This window comes from Cyprinus carpio, chromosome A1 (genome assembly GCF_018340385.1).
Source record: "Cyprinus carpio isolate SPL01 chromosome A1, ASM1834038v1, whole genome shotgun sequence".
Taxonomy (NCBI): domain Eukaryota; kingdom Metazoa; phylum Chordata; class Actinopteri; order Cypriniformes; family Cyprinidae; genus Cyprinus; species Cyprinus carpio.
This window is the reverse complement of record NC_056572.1, coordinates 18,983,722-19,003,241: the sequence shown is the minus strand read 5'-3', so window position 1 is coordinate 19,003,241 and position 19,520 is coordinate 18,983,722. Positions and strand designations below refer to the sequence as shown.

Here is a 19,520-nt window from a genome sequence, read left to right as displayed (position 1 = left end):
TTTTCCAAAGCCATATTGTATAAGAAACAGACAGATATTGAAGCTTACTTAAAATGTTGACTTCTGTTCATGAGGGATGTTGTGATTTAAGTTGGATCTTTTTAGTTGGGAAAAAACTGGGTCTAAAACCAAATTAAATCAAACTGCAGTCGTTTATTGTATAATGAGGACAAACAGGCTATAAAGTGTTTTAATCAATGATTGACAGAAGCGTTTGTGTTGAAGTCTGTGAGAGTCACAAATTTCTGCAAGATGAACAAGAACCAATCATTTACAGTTCATTTGTTTTAATCTTCCATTTGGAACACTTACTCTGATACAAAGCAGACTGTCTCATGACATGAAGTCTTACTGTACAATACTACACTAACTTGGTCTTGGTTTATTTCCTTTGTGGCATGTTATTTAAATGGTTCATAGAGAGGAATGTTTGGATGAATTCTCTAATCTTCCTCAAGTGCACAGACGAAGATCTCTTTTGTATTAATTGTGTAAAGAACATAAATCATTTAAATAGATTTCTTATTATTTAACTTAAAAAATGTTATATCTTTATTAGTACATTTAAAAAACCCTAACATTTTAACCAAAATAATTTTCTTTTTATTATCCATCTTTTAAAAGCCTTGCATTATAAAACACATTTAAAAGTGTTGAGATTTATGCATTCAATATTTATCTAAAATGCCAAAACATCTACAGTGGATTTGTTAATAAGCAGGAAAATCAAAGGCCCAGTTAAAGGGAAAAATAAAGGGATTTATTTTGGTGTGCTCTAGCGTTAAGTAATACTGTTTTGCTGTGTTATATAAATTCTTGTTTGATCTGTCACTCGGAGGGTTTTCTCGCTACAAGATGAAAAACTGCCTCAAAGTCAGACACAGAGTTGTTCTCTCTGTCTTCTGCAGGCAGTAAATTAAACTCGTGGATTGAGAAGCCTAAGCCACTGAGCGCTTCCTCAATATTATCCCGACTCAGTCTAAGACAAGAAAAGGGCTGATCATCTACCTTGTAGAAGCTTTCACCCAGAACACCAATCATTACCAAAAGTCCACCAGGACTCAAGAGTTTGGTAAGCCCATGTAACGCACGACAGTATGTTTGAATGTCTTTACATGCTGCTTCCAGACACAGAGATGTAATGACACAGTCAGCTGGTTCCAGTGTGTGTGGATAGAATGGATTCTCCAACCGGACATCACATTTTAAAACTTTTTTGACTCGTTGCTTCAGTGTAGCCTCCAAATCGGATGGGCTGCTACAGTCCAAAGATGAATTAAAAGATGAACAAAATACAAAGAAGTGTTTTAGGAACTTGCTGTATAAAAATGTAGGCCTTGGCATATTTATAATGGGTGTTTCTTCAACTTAAGTTTTCCCAGTGCAATTAGTCTTAGAAAGGCAAAAGAACATGCATTTTAATTCAAAGTCTAAAATGGGATTTAGACCTCCCTCGTGCTATTAAACAATTAAACTTAAATGTTTTTCTAAAGTAAACAAGGCCAACATAGTAGGCCTACTGTAGGCTATGGAAGGCCATTTCCGCCACGGGGAAAAAGTAGGCCTAATTGCAACCTGCCATAATTTTGAGAAACCTTTATATAAATATAAGAAACTATAATAAATAATAAATCTAAAACAAGCAGAGAAAGAGAAGTCCAATTTGTGAGATGTAATTGTGAGGAAAACTGTAAACTAAAAAAGTTAAAACAGTAAGATGTAAACTCAGAATTATGAGGGAGGGGAAACATGAGAATTATTATTATTATTATTATTATAGCCTACTTTAAAAAACACCCAATATACAATATGGAAATAAAATTACCTTACCTTTTGCCCTCCAGTTCACAAACGTACTGCAATATAGGTTTCCAATCTAAACTTCCTTCTATATTGTTCAGCCATTTTTCAATTTCTCTACGATTGTTACTTGCGAAATCAGAGAGCACGATCTCGTCATAATGGTCGCACGCACTTAAGACGCTGTGGATAGATGGTCCACTGCCCACATCGATCAGCCGCTTGCCCTTATGTTCTCCTTTAAAAACAAACATTTGTGTCAAAATTATTTAGGAAAAACAGAACATCTAGCGATTCGACTGATAGGATTGCTAACCCGCTGAGAAAACTCCGCTAAGGCATCTCAAAACGAAAGTAAGAAAATTCTTCTCGTCAGCGTGACCGCTAGGGCAGGCATAGAAATTCTTCACATACGCTCGCGGGTCAAAATGCCCCTCATAGAACTCTCCCTCAGTGAAGGTCGTGCATTCAGTCATAACTACAGCACGTATTGTATGTAAATAAACGACGACTGTTGTAGATACTGTAAGAGCAAACAATACGGTCCTTACTGTAACAACGAAGGCGGAAATGTGGTGTCCCGACTTCAGGGGCGTGTCTATCAATGACACAATATTGATGTGCACATGCAAACCCTGGTAGGACAGGATGAAATTTAAGGACATCGCAACAGGTGTCCTGACATTTTTCCTACAAGAGTTTACTGCGCATGCGCACATCAATATTGCGTCCTTTTTCTCATGCAAACAACATTTATTGTATCTGCATTACTGTAAAGAAAGGTTTAGGGTTGGGGTAGGTAGACTTTAATAAAACACAATCTAATAGGTAGAAAAAAATAATTGTTGGTTTCCTGTAGCTGTATCCCTTCTAGCTACAACCGCGAATATAATACATTACTGTAATACGTAGTGTATCCAAAAATCATGTGTCCAAGCAAGCAGCGACTTATTTATATGAGCGATTAATATACGATTTATATGAGCAATATCACACGAGGCCGCAGGTGATCACAGCGTGCCGATAAACAGCCAGGTCTACGAGTGTGATATTGCGTTTATACAGTTGGACGGCATGAGTGTGTAAAAACAACGACGGAGTGACTTGAACTAGAACTCCTTTACTAATTGGAAAATGTCACTTTAGAACTATTAACTTGAGTTGCTTCATTAAAAGCTTGTATCACTGTATTATGTGGAGTCGAGTATTATGAGAGATTACTGAGCGATTGTGATTACCTGCATTCATTCTTCATCTTAATCTCATATCCACACAAATAAAACATTAGTTTGAAAAGCCACATCTTTGTCCTACTATCCTGTCATCTGTTGAGCTGAGGGGGAGTTCTGATGACAGCACTGCTCAGTGCATTGTTTCAGTCTGTACCGCTGACTCGTAAAATAGTCTCTGGTCGCAATCTAGTGGCGGAAAAATGTAACTAACATCACAATCACGAACACACATACATAACCTTACACTGTTATCCAATACTACCAGGCCTATATAAAATAGTATTCGATATAATAGTAATAGAATCAAAATAAAACACTTACTAAAAAAATGAACTTGACTAGTGACTGGTCTTTGTGTTAATGTCCACAAAACTGGATGACTTTCTGAATGTATATTCGCGCTATGTTTTAGAAAGGAACATTTAAAAGATGGTTAAAAAAAAGAATCAATAAATTATGAATAATTCATTGCTGTTGTGTAAATATGTAATCATGTCATCAATAAAAAAGCAACTGCAGTCTGATTTCGAGTATTTTAAAATGTAATTTAATCTTACTACAAGTACTTTATTTTTGGAATCTGATTACGTAATCCAGATTACATGTAATCATTTACTACCCAGCTCTGTGTGTGTTCATATATACAAAGTCCACCACTTTAGTCCATTTTATCAAACAAAATCGTTTCTTGATAATATCCGGCATGTCGACAGTCTAAAGTAACATACTTTTCTTTTAATCCACAGAAGCAGTTTCAAGACAGTGAAGTACTAAAAGTGTAGTAATGGAAAATTAATTGATGAAAATTTACTTTAAATCCTGGGGAAAGAACTGAAATGCATGAAGATGTGCTAATGAACATCACTACATCACTCACTAACATCTACAACCAAGATGTAACTTTTGTATGCATTCTGATATCTTAATTTTGAATGCTCAACAATCAAAGTCACATACCACGAAGTAAACAAATTACTGAACTTTAATACTGGCTGCTTTTTTGTAAAACAATTTTTGAAATTTTTTTGAATTTCAAGTATTCATGGACACAAATCAATGAAGTACCATTCAGAGTACATTATGCAAACGCTTCTCATCAAACAGATTGGCTTTTTAAAATGCAACCTTGTGCATCGAAGAAGATCGCTATATTGGCAATTGTATCATTAAATTTAGCAAATAATAAAACAAATCATCTGTTTATGTTTACACCTGTTCATAAATTCTTGATTGTAATGGAACTTGATTTCATTACACAGACATCAAGTATGACAGAAAATCAGGTATTAATGGTTTCCTTTCAAGTTAGATATTTAAACAGAAAGGGAACTGAAAGGAAATACTTATCAAATTAATTTTAGATTTTAACATCAGTGCTTCCTTGGGCTGTAATTTACATGCACAATTTAAGAGATTAAATTACAGTGACAATTTAATTTAAGTGCTCTACAGTTGATAACAAAACAGTATGTTTGTTCAAATATATTTACACAGACCTTGTAAGTAATTGTTCAGATGTTGACTCAATACTGCTCAAGTGACATCCTGTTTAATGCTCTCTCTTATAGGAGGCAGAAGCTATGCAGTAGTGCAACTTCTATCAGCAGGGCCACAGTGTTTTGGACTGGTACACACAGTATTTTTGCAGACAAAATGACAACCATTTACAAAAGGCATATGAAATTGTAAAAGAGGAAAACATCACAACATTATGTACATGAGATTATGTAGAGTTCCCTTGCTGTTACACATAACAGCATAATACATTATAAAGTGCAGTAAAACTCTCCTGAATAGGTTTGAGAAGTAACTAAACTGTACTAATAGTATGTCTTGTTCTTTCAAACTTCAAACTAAAACTTTACCACCATACATAGACACATGCCTGTTGATGTCTGTGACTTTTAGTGCCATTAAAAAATTAAATTAAATTGGACAATGACTGATTTGCACAGCCGAGAATTGATTACTATCATTTACAATTCCATTAGAATGTACTGTACATGCAAAATACCAGAAACACAAAGCCACAGCAGCTTCAGTGTGAAAGTATGGAGCTCCTTTCTAGAGAACAGTGTGGGGAAACTACAGTAATCCGGACATGAAAAATGATGTCGTCCTCATACCAAATATGGTCAATAAAACTTTCTGCTACATTTTGAGGTACCATGTCTACAGAAAGCAGTAACAACTGTTTCAATGGAATGTCTTTTGCCAAGGCAACTATAGCACATCTTGAGTTTGAAGGGGTAAGCCATGGACCTTCTTATGACTTCATCTTCAATCTTCTGAAATGCAGAAAGGTTCAAGTCTACTTCTGCCCTGCTTTATTGAGAGGGAAAAAAAGGAATGTTAAAACAGCAAAAACTATATGTCTGCTCAACCGATAAGCAGAGTAGTTTTCAACATGCACACAAATGTTTAAGATAGCGTGGCACTGGATGAGAAGAGAAGAAAAAAGATTGTGAACAAGGGAAAAACAACACTGAATCGAAGTGACGGCAAAAGCAAGTTTGGGACAGACAGGGAGATTCTTAGAACAGGTACCTTTTTCCCACCCAATTCACGAAACCAAGCCATATATTTACAGCCATCTCTTACATTCTCCAATTGATCAAAAATTGGGAACTGTGGATTTTTGTTTTTTTGAGTATATCCCCATCATACATGAATAGGACCTGTTCCATAATTTCCTCCTTACAGACTCGCATGAAATGCTATTCTACACCATTCATTCACACATACTTCAAGACATCTACTGGAAGAAAACTAATGTGTGGTGGTTATCCCATGAGTACACTCACGTTCACCACTCTCTCTCAGGCTGAAGGACTTTAAGGAGGACACACATACAAAAACATGCATCTATCTCTTTAACCATCTCTCATTCACTCGCTCTCACACTGACCTGCGATGTACTTTGCTCCAATTAACATAAACATGCTACCCAGAATGTAAAAGCCCAAGGGAACACTACTGAAGATACTAGTCTCCTCTGTTGATTGTCCAGAACACAGGTCCATGTCACACAAGACAGTGGAAAGAAAGAGAAAACAAGTGGGACAATTAAGTAACTACTGATTTAGTCAAACCAACAGAAACTTTATTCTTCTCCTGGAGACTGAATTTACTTCAGTTTAGTTCTACCTGAACCAGATAATCAATAACTTTGCAGAAGAGTAAACCTCCAGAAACAGAACTTTGTACCCTTGTTAAAAAAAAAAAAAATCTTGCAAAACAATCATTTCCCCTGACTTTGGACATTCTGGGTCAATACCTCTGGGGTTACTGATTACTGTAAACCTACATCATTCTTTGACTACTTTTGTGGGCCTAGTTAAATTTTTTATTTATTTTTCTAATAAAAAACAAATTTGAGCGAAAAGATTCAGAAAAAAAATCCATTACCATGTAATTTTTTTTTTATACTAATTTAAATATAAAACAAGAACATATAATTACATATAACTATTTACTGATTTTGTTATTTATTGCATTTGTGTAAGGTGTTTCTCTCTGATTTGTTGATTGGTCATTTAAGTAAAATCAAAACAAAAAGCAAAAAACAAAACAAACAAACAAAAAAACACACCATTTCCATTGTTGACTGGTTCTGTGGTTTCCCAGTTCATAGCCCTCTGAACAGCTTTCTTCCAGCGAGCATATCGAAGTTCACTCTCTGTGCAGAGAAAAAAAAACTCAAGTTCCATCTGCAACTAGAATCCTAATCAATGGCCAGTTTTAGGGATTTATTTAAGGTGTGTTCACACAAAACCCCTGAAAAGGTGGCTCTCAGTCCGATACTGTATATGAAAGCAACATGGACAAAAGACATGACCTAACCAAACTAACCAAAAAAAGGAAGTGATGTCACAAAATGCGACCTTAAAAAGGGAAGGATGCTCAAGCATACGTCATTCTTCTTGTCATAGGTGCCATGTAACCATATCCTTATGTCTTTTGTTATGTATCTGTAGGTTTTCTGTTTAAAATGACTGTGTAAAACCTAAGAGGACCTGGACTATAATGTATTATTTGGTTTTTCAGTCCAGCCCAAAAGAATCAAGAGAACCAAGTGTGAACACACCTTTAGTCATGAACACAATTTATGGCCTGGAAGAATCCAGTATTACATTGAACCCTGTTGCAAATTAAATAATTTCAGCAAGTGTTATGCACACACACATAAATAAAATAGAATTTCCAGTAGTTTACATACAATTTCCATTAGTTCTGAATGCACTTTAGATTCCTTTACCCTCTGGGTTGATCTGAGGTTCAAATTTTTCTGAAGTGACCTCTGTGAGATCTTCTGGGTTTAGGCTCCACACACTGACTCCCTCAGCTGCTCCTGCTGCCATGGCAGCACCCAATGCTGTGGTCTCAGGCATGGACGGCTTTACTGTAAATAAACACTTATTATATCACATATCTGTCCATCTGCAAACATCAGTAAAATTACATTTATACCAGTGTTTATGTACCAGTGTTTAAAGACTCATATAAAGACTTACAAGATGAAAATGTGCATCTTACCAACTGGGATACACAGTATGTCAGCCTGCAGCTGCATCAGTAACCGGTTGGACGTCATGCCTCCATCAACCTGGAGCTGGGACAGATGAATACCACTGTCCTGGTTCATTGCATCCAGAATCTGAAACAAATTTGAGCATCCTTTAGCATCCTACATCCTTTACACATCTAATTAAATGAGCCAGAAATAAAGATTTGAGTTGAAATTATGTATTCGTTTGCAGAGACCACAGATGCCATGTAGGACACAGAAACATTTCCTTCGACAACGGTTAAATTTCAGAATGTAATAACATATAATAATGCAGATGCCAAATCATGGAGGGATACCTCTCGTGTCTGGAAGCAGACAGCTTCAAGTGCTGCGAAAGCCAAATGACTCCTATTGGTGAACTGTGTTAAACCACAGATGATTCTGTTGTAAGCAAGAGACAGAGGTTCAACGTTGTACATTTCACATGTAATAACACAATCACTCATTGTGAAATTCACAATATAATTTTGTTTGCTTCTTATAAAACTTCTAAAGCCTTTCTCTAATGTGATGCTCATTCTTCTCAGGCTTTAGTGTTTCTACATCGCTTACATCAACTGAAAATTATCTTTTAAATGGATGTATCAGTAACTAACCCTCTAGCACTTGGCTCCCAGTATGGCGCATATAATCCAGAGAATGCAGGGACAAAATAACAGCCATATGATGTGCCAACGTCAGCAGCTAGTTGCTCTGGGGTGAAAAGTGAAATGTTTAAAATGAAATATTCCAAAACTGGGTAATGCTCTTCTATCAGGGTATAAGTATAACTATAAGTATAACCTTTTATCCAAACATACCAAGTTCTGTAGAGGTTTGGATAATTCCAAGATTATTCTTTAGCCAAGGCACAACAGCCCCTGCAATGGCAACAGAACCCTAGAATTGAAAAACTCCAGATTAGCAAGGGTGAGGGATTGGCGTAATAAACAATGTCCACATTCAACAACATTACCTCTAGTGCATAGCAGGCAGGCTTGTCACGCCCTAGTTTATATGCGACTGTTGTCAGGAGTCCATGGTCCGACATTACAGGTTCAAGATATGAAAAAACAACAACAACAACAACAACAACAAAAAAAACAACAACAACAACAACAAAAAAAAAACAATGTAGATTAAATTTTAAAAAACATATTTTTGAAGCAATATGCCTGTTGAATACCTTAGTCCCTACGTTCTTAAGCAGGAAACAACCAGTGCCATAACTGTAAAAAAAAAAAAAAAAAAAACAAGTTACACATTTTAAGCAAATATACACATCACATCTTCTTTAGTCTAAGCACGCATTCTTACATGTTGACACATAAGGCTATGCAGAGAACAATACACTGTGAAAAATGATTTTAACACTAAAAGACTAAAAATGCTACAGTAAAAACCTGTTAATTGGTTAACCGTAAGTTTCCACACCATAAACAGTGAATAACTGTAATTACATTTAATGTAATTTTACAGTAAAATACTATTCAAATTGTTTTGTTTTTTTAAAGAGAAAAAAGTTATTGTATAATTTACAGTTAAAAAACGTAAATTGACACTACCAGAATTCCCTGCATGACACTTCATATTTGATGTATATTCGTTGAAATAACTATTTTTCTTATTTTTTTCTTATCGGTTGTGTACATTTGGGTTTTATCTTGCATTTAATGTTTTTAAATTAATGTTAATTGCATTATTTCAGTATCGTGTGTTACCATGATGGTGTTCAGTATTTGTGTGAATAACACCGTGCACCTTCTATAGAGAAGTATTTCCCCCAGCTTGTGGAAAAGCTATTTGTGATGTGCTTTGATACATCATGTGACTTTCTCATCACCACCTGTTTTTGGTGGTTATCAGTGTATTACAATGGTACAAAACAGATATTAGTACTTCAGTAGGTTGGTATATTAACATTACATCAGTTAATTGTGAATTTAAGTCTGTAAAAACTAAAATGTTGCTACCATATTTTTACAGTACAGTTTTGCAACCACAGCTTCCAGTATTTTACCATAAATGTCCCAGACATTTTTTATTTTTTTTTACAGTGTAGAATCTGTGCAGTGATACAACTGCATATGAAGTGAAAAGACGATTTACAAAACAAAATCATACGTATTTTTGGCTTGTCCGTCCTTGAAGCACATCTGTCCCACCAGTGCAGCAGACTGATCCCCAAGACACTGTAAACAAATGTTAATTTAAAGGAAAAGTGTTATTTCTGAAGATTTGAAGATATTGTACTTTATATGCATTGTGGTCAATTTAACTATTGAGTTAACAACTCAACAAAATAATTCATGACAATATATTATACTTACTTAAGAGCAAGGCAGAAAGAAACTGTAATCTTTCTAATAATAATAATCTATTAATCTTACCCCTGATATGGGGACACCAGTTAAAGGGCCAGATTTCTGTAAGGAAAATGTAATATTAAAAAGTAAAACATTAGGGCAAGAATTTAATAATATACAAATGAATGTAATAACTAACATGCATTATACAGCCCCCTGCTTAGTCAGAACTCAAACACTTGAGTCAGATTAATAATCATAAAATCTAATACTTTAGTGGACATGAGCATCTTTGGCAAATCATCTGCCACTGTGTGCTGCAAATATCTGCTGTAAACATACTCCACAAAAAAAGAAGAATCAGTGACTCTGCAAATATGTGAAAAAAACTTTATTTTCATCACTGCAACTCAAGATGGTGTGGCCTCAGCCATAGTGAATGAATAAAAAAGGCAACAAAGAAGAGGACCGTAGCCATAAAACTAAATGAAAAAAGTTCCTAAATTTCAAGAACTGAAGGACAGGCAGTGCATTGGGTGTCAAGCCAAAACACAATGAAAAGCAATGACGAGATCACCACCTGGTACATTTCCAATGAGACCTTAACTCATGAATATATAAACTGCACTTACAACCAAAATGTGAAAAACAAGTTTGCTCCATATTGGAAATGCACCAATTTCTGTGATAACAACACGACACAGCAAAGTTTTCCCAGACATGACAGTGTGGACAGCTAGAGATACTCACCAGATTAGAGCTGATTTTCTATCAGTCAGCCCGAAGAGATCACAGGACACAAAATATAATCATGGTAAAAAGGGACACACTAAAATCTCCAAAGCATGAAATGACTGCTCCAGAGCAAAATTCAACTTTGGATGGAAATATGTTATTGGGGCTTGTGGATTTTTTGTATGTTCAGTTAAAGAATAAACAGTTACTATTTGACAGGCACTGCTCTGGAGCAAAGATCATTTCTCTCATTTCTCTCTTGCCCTGCATTCAAAGAAATGCTTATATTGCACCCTGAATAGGACACATTATCAGCAATATGACAATTTACCACAACAGAATCCTAACCATGCATTATGTAACATAAGTACAGAAAGCAGTTCTCTATTTGGGGTCAAACACTTACCATTAAACCATAAATCTCTGAAGAACTTCTCACTTTTGGCAGAATTTCCATTGGTATGTCAAAATATCTGTTTAAGAATAAGAAAATATTTGTTTTAAATATGTATTTAAAAACATTGAAGACTGGAATACACTACACAATGTTTGCACAGATTATTGCCTATTTGCTGTTTGGTCACCAGTCTACAGATTCTGAGCAGTCAGAGTTGACATTTTATATTCCATAGAGTGAGAGGATGTCTAACAAATTCATGATGTTTGATATTTTGGGCAGATTTTAGAACAATATTGTTTTCATTTTTGTTTCAGGTGTCTCCTTGCAATGAGGTGCATGTTTCTGGAAGAGTTTGTTGTGTTTGGAATGACTTAAAAGTCTGGTAGTGTGTGATAGTCATTTAATGCATGATGGTCAGTTTTTCTCTGTAACCATTTACAAATTGGCAAGTGTGTAATGTTAATGTGTAGAGTAGATTTTAAAAGCCATTAAGTGTATTCCAGTCTTAAAGGGATACTCCACATCCAAAATGAAAATATTCTCATAATTTACTCCCTATCATGGCATTCCAAATGTATGACTTACATTTTTCAGATGTAACAAAACAAACATAAAGGTGGTCCAAATGAGCCCAGGTTATGAACCAAAGTCTTCTGATTGTAGAATTTTCATTTTTAGGGCAGAGTATTCATTTTGGCTTTTGCATATGCAAATAAGCATTGGTCCAGAAAGACTCATATAAAAATGTGTGAATGCAAATTTGTACGTACTTGCAGAGCTCTGGATCCCAGTCCATTGTATGAATATTGAAGAGCATTGTTCGGCTGGCATTGGTTACATCTGTGCAATGAACACCTCCCTTCTTCCCCCCAGTCAGACTCTGAAAGTTAGGTTTTATCACTGATTAATTAAACAAGTCAAAATATTTACATGATGATCACTTCATACTGATTAGAGCAGTGGTTGTCTGGTTGAGAATCACCAGATTAGAGGATGTGAAAGCAATCCATGACCAAGTGCTTGAGTTTATTTTTGAGTATACTGCCCCCAAGCCATGCACTGATTTCTTCTTTTACCCTCAAACCTCAAAAAACATGTACACAAACACTATAGAAATTAATAAGAGAAACCTCACTGCCACTGTTCTTACCCAGATAAGCCAAGAGTCCACCGTTCCAAACATGGCCCTGTGAGAGAGCACAGCTTCATGGACCTTTTCCACATTATCCATCAGCCAGCGTAACTTCACTGCACTGAAGTATGTGCTGATGGGTAGGCCAGTCTTGTGCTGTATGAAGCAAGAGAAGTAAGAAATATTATTAAGTTTTGCCAAAAGTGTTTTGTGTAAAGTGGCTTGATAAGCACAATTTTTCTCAATGTTTTGATATATTTCTGTCTGAAACAAGAAATCAGGGGGAGGGCTAAAATAGCCAGTCTTTAGCCAAAACTTAAATTTTGATTTCATGGGGACTTTAAAAAAGACTAACTGTCAGACATATTGAACTTTTTTTTTTAACATAATAATGGATTGTGGATATAACTGTACAAGTTTACAAAGAGACACTGTCACTCTCACCTTCAGGTGGTTTTTGTTTCTGCCTGGAGTTTTGTTGATGAGCCTTTCTACTGTTGACTGGGTCCGCAGATCAAGCCAAACTAAACACATCCAAACAAATAAGGAATTATTTGGTTATTTGATTCTGGACTGTAAAGCAGTAGATATGACTACTCATACTTATATACAGGGGTGGACTTGGAGTAAAAAGTTCCCCTAGACTTTCTGGCATAGAGCGGCCCACCACACCTGATCCCCAATACACCACACCGGCTCAATATGAGCAGAGCAATTTTTTTAAATAAAACTTTTTTGTGCTTATTAACATGAATGACTGACATACTTCTTTAAATTATCATTTGTCTATTCTTTCCTGGTGTACATGGCAAATAGAAGAACTTTTACACAGCTCTTTTCTATACAGGGTTGCTAAAGTCGAATTACACCATCAAATCCACTCATTTCACAAAATGCTCTTGTATGGCCTCAGAATTTTCAGAAGATTATATAGTAAATATAGTGCAGAAGTCACATGGACTTTTTTCTCGTGGTTATATTTGTTCTTTTTGGAGCTTGACAGTCCTTAATCCAAACTCACTTCATAACGTCAGTTGAGTGTTTGAAATAAAATCCTTCTGTGAGATGATGTGGCTTCTTACACAAAATAAGGCACGCACACAGAATGAGGAATACATTTTCATAGTATTCTATGCAATAATAAAGGCTATGTCTATTAGCACTGCATTATAAATATACTTTATTATAATAACAATTAGATAAACCATATATTGCCATAGTCGTGCATTTTATTAGTCACTTTTAATCAATGTAAGCAGTTCAGTCTTGTTTATTCATAAGGCTGTGATAGGGATTTCCTGCAACAATGTGTATTACATATTTGGGCATATTTGGTGTTTCAGTGGGAGAGCGCTCTCTGGACTTCGGATAGAGAATTATTTACTACTTATTACAAAACCATGCTTCACTGCCAAGCCGCGCATGAAAAAAATTGCAGTTTCATTTTGATGAATCATGCATTAATTTTTATAGTGAAATGATGTAAGGGTGAGTAAATGATGAATGGTCAATGGTGAATTAACCCTTCCTTTTAAGCACATACCCAAAAGTACAAACCCAAAATAAAATGGCAACAGTTCATGAACCCTGGTCTTATCTCAAAGAAGACACTTGAATTTTTCCAATCCAAAAGAGAGAATTAACTGTAAATACTTAAAGCATAGACTGTAAAAATATGGAGGACAGATCTTCACTCTTTTCCATTGAAGAAAAGTGAAGCACCAATGTCCCACTAGGATGAGGACATATTGCTCTGATTTGGGACCAGGGTCTGCAAAGTCGTGAACTCGGGATTGTTGACCCCACTTTCTTTGATTTGATTGGTCATCTCAATCATTTGTACATACACTGCAGCATTGAGCCTGAGTACGCTAAATAGATGAATGTTTTTGACTCAACAGGGCTGTTATTGTCTTATTGCATCTTAGTGTATCTTCCCCATAAAATTCTTCTAAAATGTCACTAACAATATATTTCTGCCTCATCATTTGACCAAAATCTACATTGGATCGCAGTCAGAAGTTATTACAAACACTCAACGGTGACTGATAGTGACTTTTAAGTAAAAGTGTTGTATTAATTGTTGTGTAGCTTGAAGCTAAATGTAGCTATAATTTCTCTGTTACCCATGTAATGCCAGAGTAATGTAATACCACAACTTTCATAATGCCACAACTTACACATCTGTGTTCAGATCACCTTGTCTCCTGACAAAATCAGTGCAATGGCATTATTTCCATCTCCTGAATGTAAGCTTTTGCATATTCCAAGCTTTCCTGATTAACTGGTGACTTCATGTGCCTGTGCGAGTCATGAAAATGATCAAATAAATCTAGGAATTATTGGGTTATTGGATTTCAAATCAGTAGGGGTTAAGGCATCAAAAGTAAATAAGTACCAAGCTGTTTTATGGATGGCAACGGTAATATTATTACTGAAATATTACTACTAGTTACTGCAAAAAGTCATATTATTACTGTAACTAGTTACTGCCCAACACTGGCCAACACACATTTTTCCTGTTTAACACTCTAATGCTGCTTTGACACAATCTGTATTGTATAAAGCTCTATATAAATAAAGGTGAACTGACTTGACTACCTAGGCCGATGAATGATCATCATTCATTCTTTATACATTTGTGTAACAACAGGACGTCTAGCCACATTGTCCAGTGGCCCACCAAGAAAACACTCGGTACTCCAGATGGCCAGTCCACCCCTGGTCATATGTAATAGGAAGGTAATGTTATTTACCTATAGCATTATAAAGTGGTTCTCCTGTTTCCTTGTCCCAAACAAGGGTGGTTTCCCGCTGATTGGTCACACCAACAGCTGCAGACAGATTAAAACACGTGAAGAAATTAAAATAAACAACCATGAGCATGTAATAACAGTTGAATGGAGAAATAACAAGTTGTCTTAATACCTTTTATGTTCGAGATGTCAATATTGAGCTGGGTCATTTTCTCACAGGTTCTGTCCATGCACTCATACACAGACTGAAGAATCTCTTTTGGATCCTCCTCCACCCAGCTGAGGGAAGACAATAAATCATTTTTAATGGGTTATTATAGTTTACTACTACTAAATCCATAAATGGTTTTGTTATTTTAAATAAAATAAAGTTTAACTGAAATAAAAATAAAAAATAAAAACTTTATTTTATAAAATATTTCTCATTTTCATCTAGTTTAACTTGTTCTACTAAAATAACTAAAACTGAAATAAAAATTAATCAAAACTATATATACATATTTTTAAAAGTAAGAAACATGACAAAAACAACAAAACTACTACAACTCTAATCAAAATTAAAATGAAAACAGAAAATGTAACAAATTCAAAATATTAATAAAAACTACAATAGTATCTCAATGATACTAAAATAACCCTGGTTCTCACTCCAACTAGCCACATTAAATATAGCACACTGTGCATAACCGAATACAGCTGACATCTTTGCAATCAATGTGAATGGAAGAAATCCTATTCAGCTCATCCAGAATAACAGTATGAACCAACAGTGAACTTGTGATTTCAATCACAAGTTATACTCTTACTATATTGCATAATGCATTGCCCCATTGAACTAGCGTGTGTCAATACAAAGGACACAATACTCACCCCTCTTTGGGAAAGCTCTGTTTAATCTCAACCTGATGGTGACTGAGAAGCTCTGCTGTTTTTGCATTGAAAACCTACAAATAAAAGAATAGAGAACTTTTAAGTTAACAAAAACCTTTAAGTTTTTGATAATATATGAGTCAGTTATCTGTTTCCCTCCAATCTGCCCCTATTCAAAATACAGTATTAGAAAGACAGAAATCAGATATATATTTGGGTTAATTAACCGAGAGTTCAGGGTATATGTGACAGTAAGTTAACCTTGCTTTCTGGCAGTATTGCAGTGAAATGTCAGTGATGTTGAAAACTGGAATTTCCAACAATTACAAAGGCATTAATCACAGTGTTTGACCTCATTCTGAGCTCTTATGTTGTGTAACAATTCTGCCCTCAACATTTTAACAATATGAGGAATGTTTTTGTCAGAGCACACCCTCTTTTAACACAAACACACGTTCTTATATACATTTTTGTCTTCCTGATAGACCCAAACAGAGGATATTGAGTTGCATTGTCCACTATTAGTGCCACAACCTTGTCAGATTGAACACATACTGCCCACTGTAGCCAATAGTGACATTTCTAACGGAGCACCACAAGCAGGGTTTCTGCAGGTTTTATGAAGGTAAACTTAAAGGGGTCATATGATGCTTTTTTAAAGATCATTATTTTGTGTATTTGGAGTAACAGAATATGTTGACATGCTTTAATGTTCAAAAAACACAAATGCATCTACTTTCAGAAGGCCAAATAAAGAGCTTTTGTTTTCGCCTAGATACACAGCATCTCCCTGACATGGCTGCTTCAACACTAACTGCGGTTACTGAAACCACGCCTTCCTTACATGAAAATTTGGACGGCATTACGCAAATATTTTCACATAGTGACATAGACATGTGGGGGCGTGTTAGAATGAGCCGTTTTAGGGGGGCGTGGCAGAGTCTTAACTTTTATAAAGAATATCTCTATGGATTTGAGACTTTAGTCTTTGCAACTTTACAGATCTTTCTTTATGCACCAAGAGCTTGTAACACTCCAAAGAGAAAGGAAAATTGAAATTGCATCATATGACCCATTTAAGACCTTCTTAAGAACATTTAAGAATCATTTGAAAAAAAAAAAAAAAAAAAAAAAAGGTTTAAGGCTTGAATAGCTCTGCTGCCAAATACTAGAATATGGAAATAATTTTACTGTACCCTCTGATCTTCCAAAGAAAGAAACAAAAAGTAATGTTCTTACTTAGTATTTCTGCCTGTTTAATCTGTGGAATGGCGTATTAAAACTTTTTTCTAAGACCAGCAGAAATCCGCACAAGACACGATTGGAACCAAAACACCTGACGTTACCCTACCTGGACAATACACTGTATGGAGAGGCTGTCATTTAAAAATATCGGACGCTCAGACAGCATTACAGCTGTCATTATAGTGGGATTTAAAGTATTTTTAGCAAACATTTGAAATCCAAACATTGTGTAAAATTCTTAGCATGATGAATTTAACAGATTCTGAGACACAATCACTGAGCAAACAGTAGGAAGGATTCGGTTAACTTTCAATTAGCATCGTGCGAATGAGCAGATTCAGAAACTGAATTTAATCCATGTGGGTAACTGGCATTACAGTACGTTACTCCAGCTGAACCGGCTCTGGTACATTTACCCGCACATGTTGGCAAGGGCACGGAGGACTCTCCAATCTGTCTGTCTGTATGCGTGCCACTTAAAGCTCCACCACAACACGATGACTTGTCCTTCGAGATGCGACTTACCAGAAAACGTGTTGAACTCGTGCCTTGATCGATAGCAGCTACAAGGGGGCCCAGCATGATCCTGTTCGACGATGCAGCCATGGTGCCGTTCATTGAATCAGTGAGTGACCACAGCAGCCAGAAATATAAGACTGGACACTGGCCTCACTGCTCTGCGCTCCGCCCTTATTCCCGCCTAGACGTCTGCGAGTGCGCGGCACAGACGGCACGTGATGACGTCAACACACGCTGCATTCCAGTAGGAGGGTTTTCCTAGTGAACGTCACTCTGGCATACACTATTTACCGAAGGCATCACACGTTGGAATCTAAACTTTGGAGTTTAAACTTTTTATTATAGAGAATTGTAATAAAGTTTGTAATAAAACTGTACATATGCAATAAATGCAATGTAATGTGATGTTACGATGGGTTTTGTGATTAGTAACGCAACAATTTTTTATACATTACAAATTGCTCATGATTCTAAAATCTAAATTAGGTATCATGATTTATTTATTTATTTTTTTTTTATGTTGAATATAAAATAATGTTTGATTATTATTGGTGCTACATAATATATTATTAATAATAATTTGGACCAATGATCCTGAGAGAAAACGTGCCGGGAATCATTGCACAATTTAGAAACAACAACTAGCTTGAAAACGCTCACTTTTGTTCTGCAGAAACTTCAAGCTTAACTTGTTTGGGGAATAAATCACGTATTCATCAGGCCATTTTAGGGGCGAGCAAAATTACAATTATTAAAATTACAATTATTTAATTCCTTATTATAACCTTATTTAGTGCGGTCAGACAACCCCGCCTCCTTTACCACCCTGATTGTTGGTCTGTATGGAACAGCATATTGATACAAATTATTATGAAACCATAATAAGCCTGTATCTTCCTCTGTTTATTCCAAAACTGCACATGCCTTCTATTTTGCACAATACTAGCATTTTGGATGATGAAGACAACCTACTTTAGCATTCTTCTGACATAGGCTACTGTAGATGAGGGCAGTTTCTGAAAAATGCCAATCTTTTGCTGCTAACAGGGCATGGTTCATTTTCAATAATTCATCCAAGTACATTTCAATTTACAAGCGACTTACAAAAAAGTGTTTGTGGAAGAGATGTGTTAGGCAGCATTAATTAGGTCAACCAGAACCGGGAACACTTCCCATAACACCCAATGTACTTGTTACATTGTAGGAAGAATGCCATCTACACTTCTATTAGTCGGTTTCATTCTTATTCCAAGGTCACTATAGCCACCTGGATCCAGTCCATATCCAGACCAGATGGTGGATCAGCACCTAGAGATGACCACAATATCCCTGAATGTCAGCGGAGACCATGAAAACTAGACGAGCCCCAGAGACAGATCCTCTGCGAAGACCTCGTCGGCCATCGGCTCAAATCATCAGCAAAGACTATGAGAATCAGACGAGTCCTTTGCACAGTCTCATCATACCATGTTGGTTTCTGCCAATGTTTTTATTATCTATTTCTGTCATGACCGACTTTAGGTTCCTTGCCACTGTCACATTTGGCTTGCTTATTTGGGGACACTGATATCAAAGACACTATTGGATGAGAGCTGATCTGAGCTGGACAATGAGATCACTGAATCAATGATGAACTGACTTGGACTGTTTACTATTGTAAATGCTCTACTCCAGCAAAATTGAATTTTTTCTTGTTCAACACTGTAAAGCTGCTTTGATACAATCTGTGTTGTATAAAGTGCTATATAAATAGAGGTGACTTGACTTGACTTGACTTGACATGACATGTGTCTTCAGCTGCTTCTTGAAAGTTGTGATGATCTCGGCAATTTGGATGTAGGTTGGCAGATCATTCCACAAGAGAGGAACAGAGATGAGGAAGGTTTTGGAAAGTGATTTTTTACATCACTGTGAAGGAACATCGAGATGTCGCTCATTCAGTGACCTGAGCTGACAGGAGTAAGAATACACGTGAA

General features: G+C 36.0%; 2 protein-coding genes across 7 annotated transcripts; both read right to left on the bottom strand.

The window, feature by feature from the left end:
• Positions 1 to 133: 133 nt before the first annotated feature.
• On the bottom strand, positions 134 to 2,495 carry zgc:64002 (uncharacterized protein LOC393330 homolog). Of its 2 annotated transcripts, none has more exons than XM_042756482.1 (3): positions 2,117 to 2,495; positions 1,831 to 2,038; positions 134 to 1,255 (listed from the first exon to the last, which is right to left on the bottom strand). In XM_042756482.1, exons 1-3 carry the CDS (start codon positions 2,463 to 2,465, stop codon positions 829 to 831), a joined length of 984 nt encoding a protein of 327 aa, XP_042612416.1. In that variant the 5' UTR covers positions 2,466 to 2,495; the 3' UTR covers positions 134 to 828. The 2 variants fall into 2 exon arrangements, with proteins under 2 accessions (XP_042612416.1, XP_042612408.1); XM_042756474.1 differs by having other exon boundaries at positions 134 to 1,258; positions 2,117 to 2,483.
• A 1,501-nt stretch (positions 2,496 to 3,996) lies between these two features.
• Positions 3,997 to 17,742, bottom strand: LOC109090334 (glycerol kinase). 5 transcript variants are annotated; one of them, XM_042756434.1, is made up of 21 exons: positions 17,551 to 17,742; positions 15,781 to 15,854; positions 15,083 to 15,189; positions 14,911 to 14,988; positions 12,599 to 12,678; positions 12,173 to 12,310; positions 11,793 to 11,902; positions 11,029 to 11,095; positions 10,638 to 10,655; positions 9,972 to 10,007; positions 9,706 to 9,773; positions 8,768 to 8,810; positions 8,558 to 8,638; positions 8,403 to 8,481; positions 8,199 to 8,295; positions 7,899 to 7,983; positions 7,569 to 7,689; positions 7,291 to 7,434; positions 6,625 to 6,711; positions 5,941 to 6,027; positions 3,997 to 5,357 (listed from the first exon to the last, which is right to left on the bottom strand). In XM_042756434.1, exons 1-21 carry the CDS (start codon positions 17,641 to 17,643, stop codon positions 5,344 to 5,346), a joined length of 1,707 nt encoding a protein of 568 aa, XP_042612368.1. In that variant the 5' UTR covers positions 17,644 to 17,742; the 3' UTR covers positions 3,997 to 5,343. The 5 variants fall into 5 exon arrangements, with proteins under 5 accessions (XP_042612368.1, XP_042612376.1, XP_042612390.1 ...); XM_042756442.1 differs by having other exon boundaries at positions 3,997 to 5,354; XM_042756456.1 differs by lacking the exon at positions 5,941 to 6,027.
• Positions 17,743 to 19,520: the final 1,778 nt, after the last annotated feature.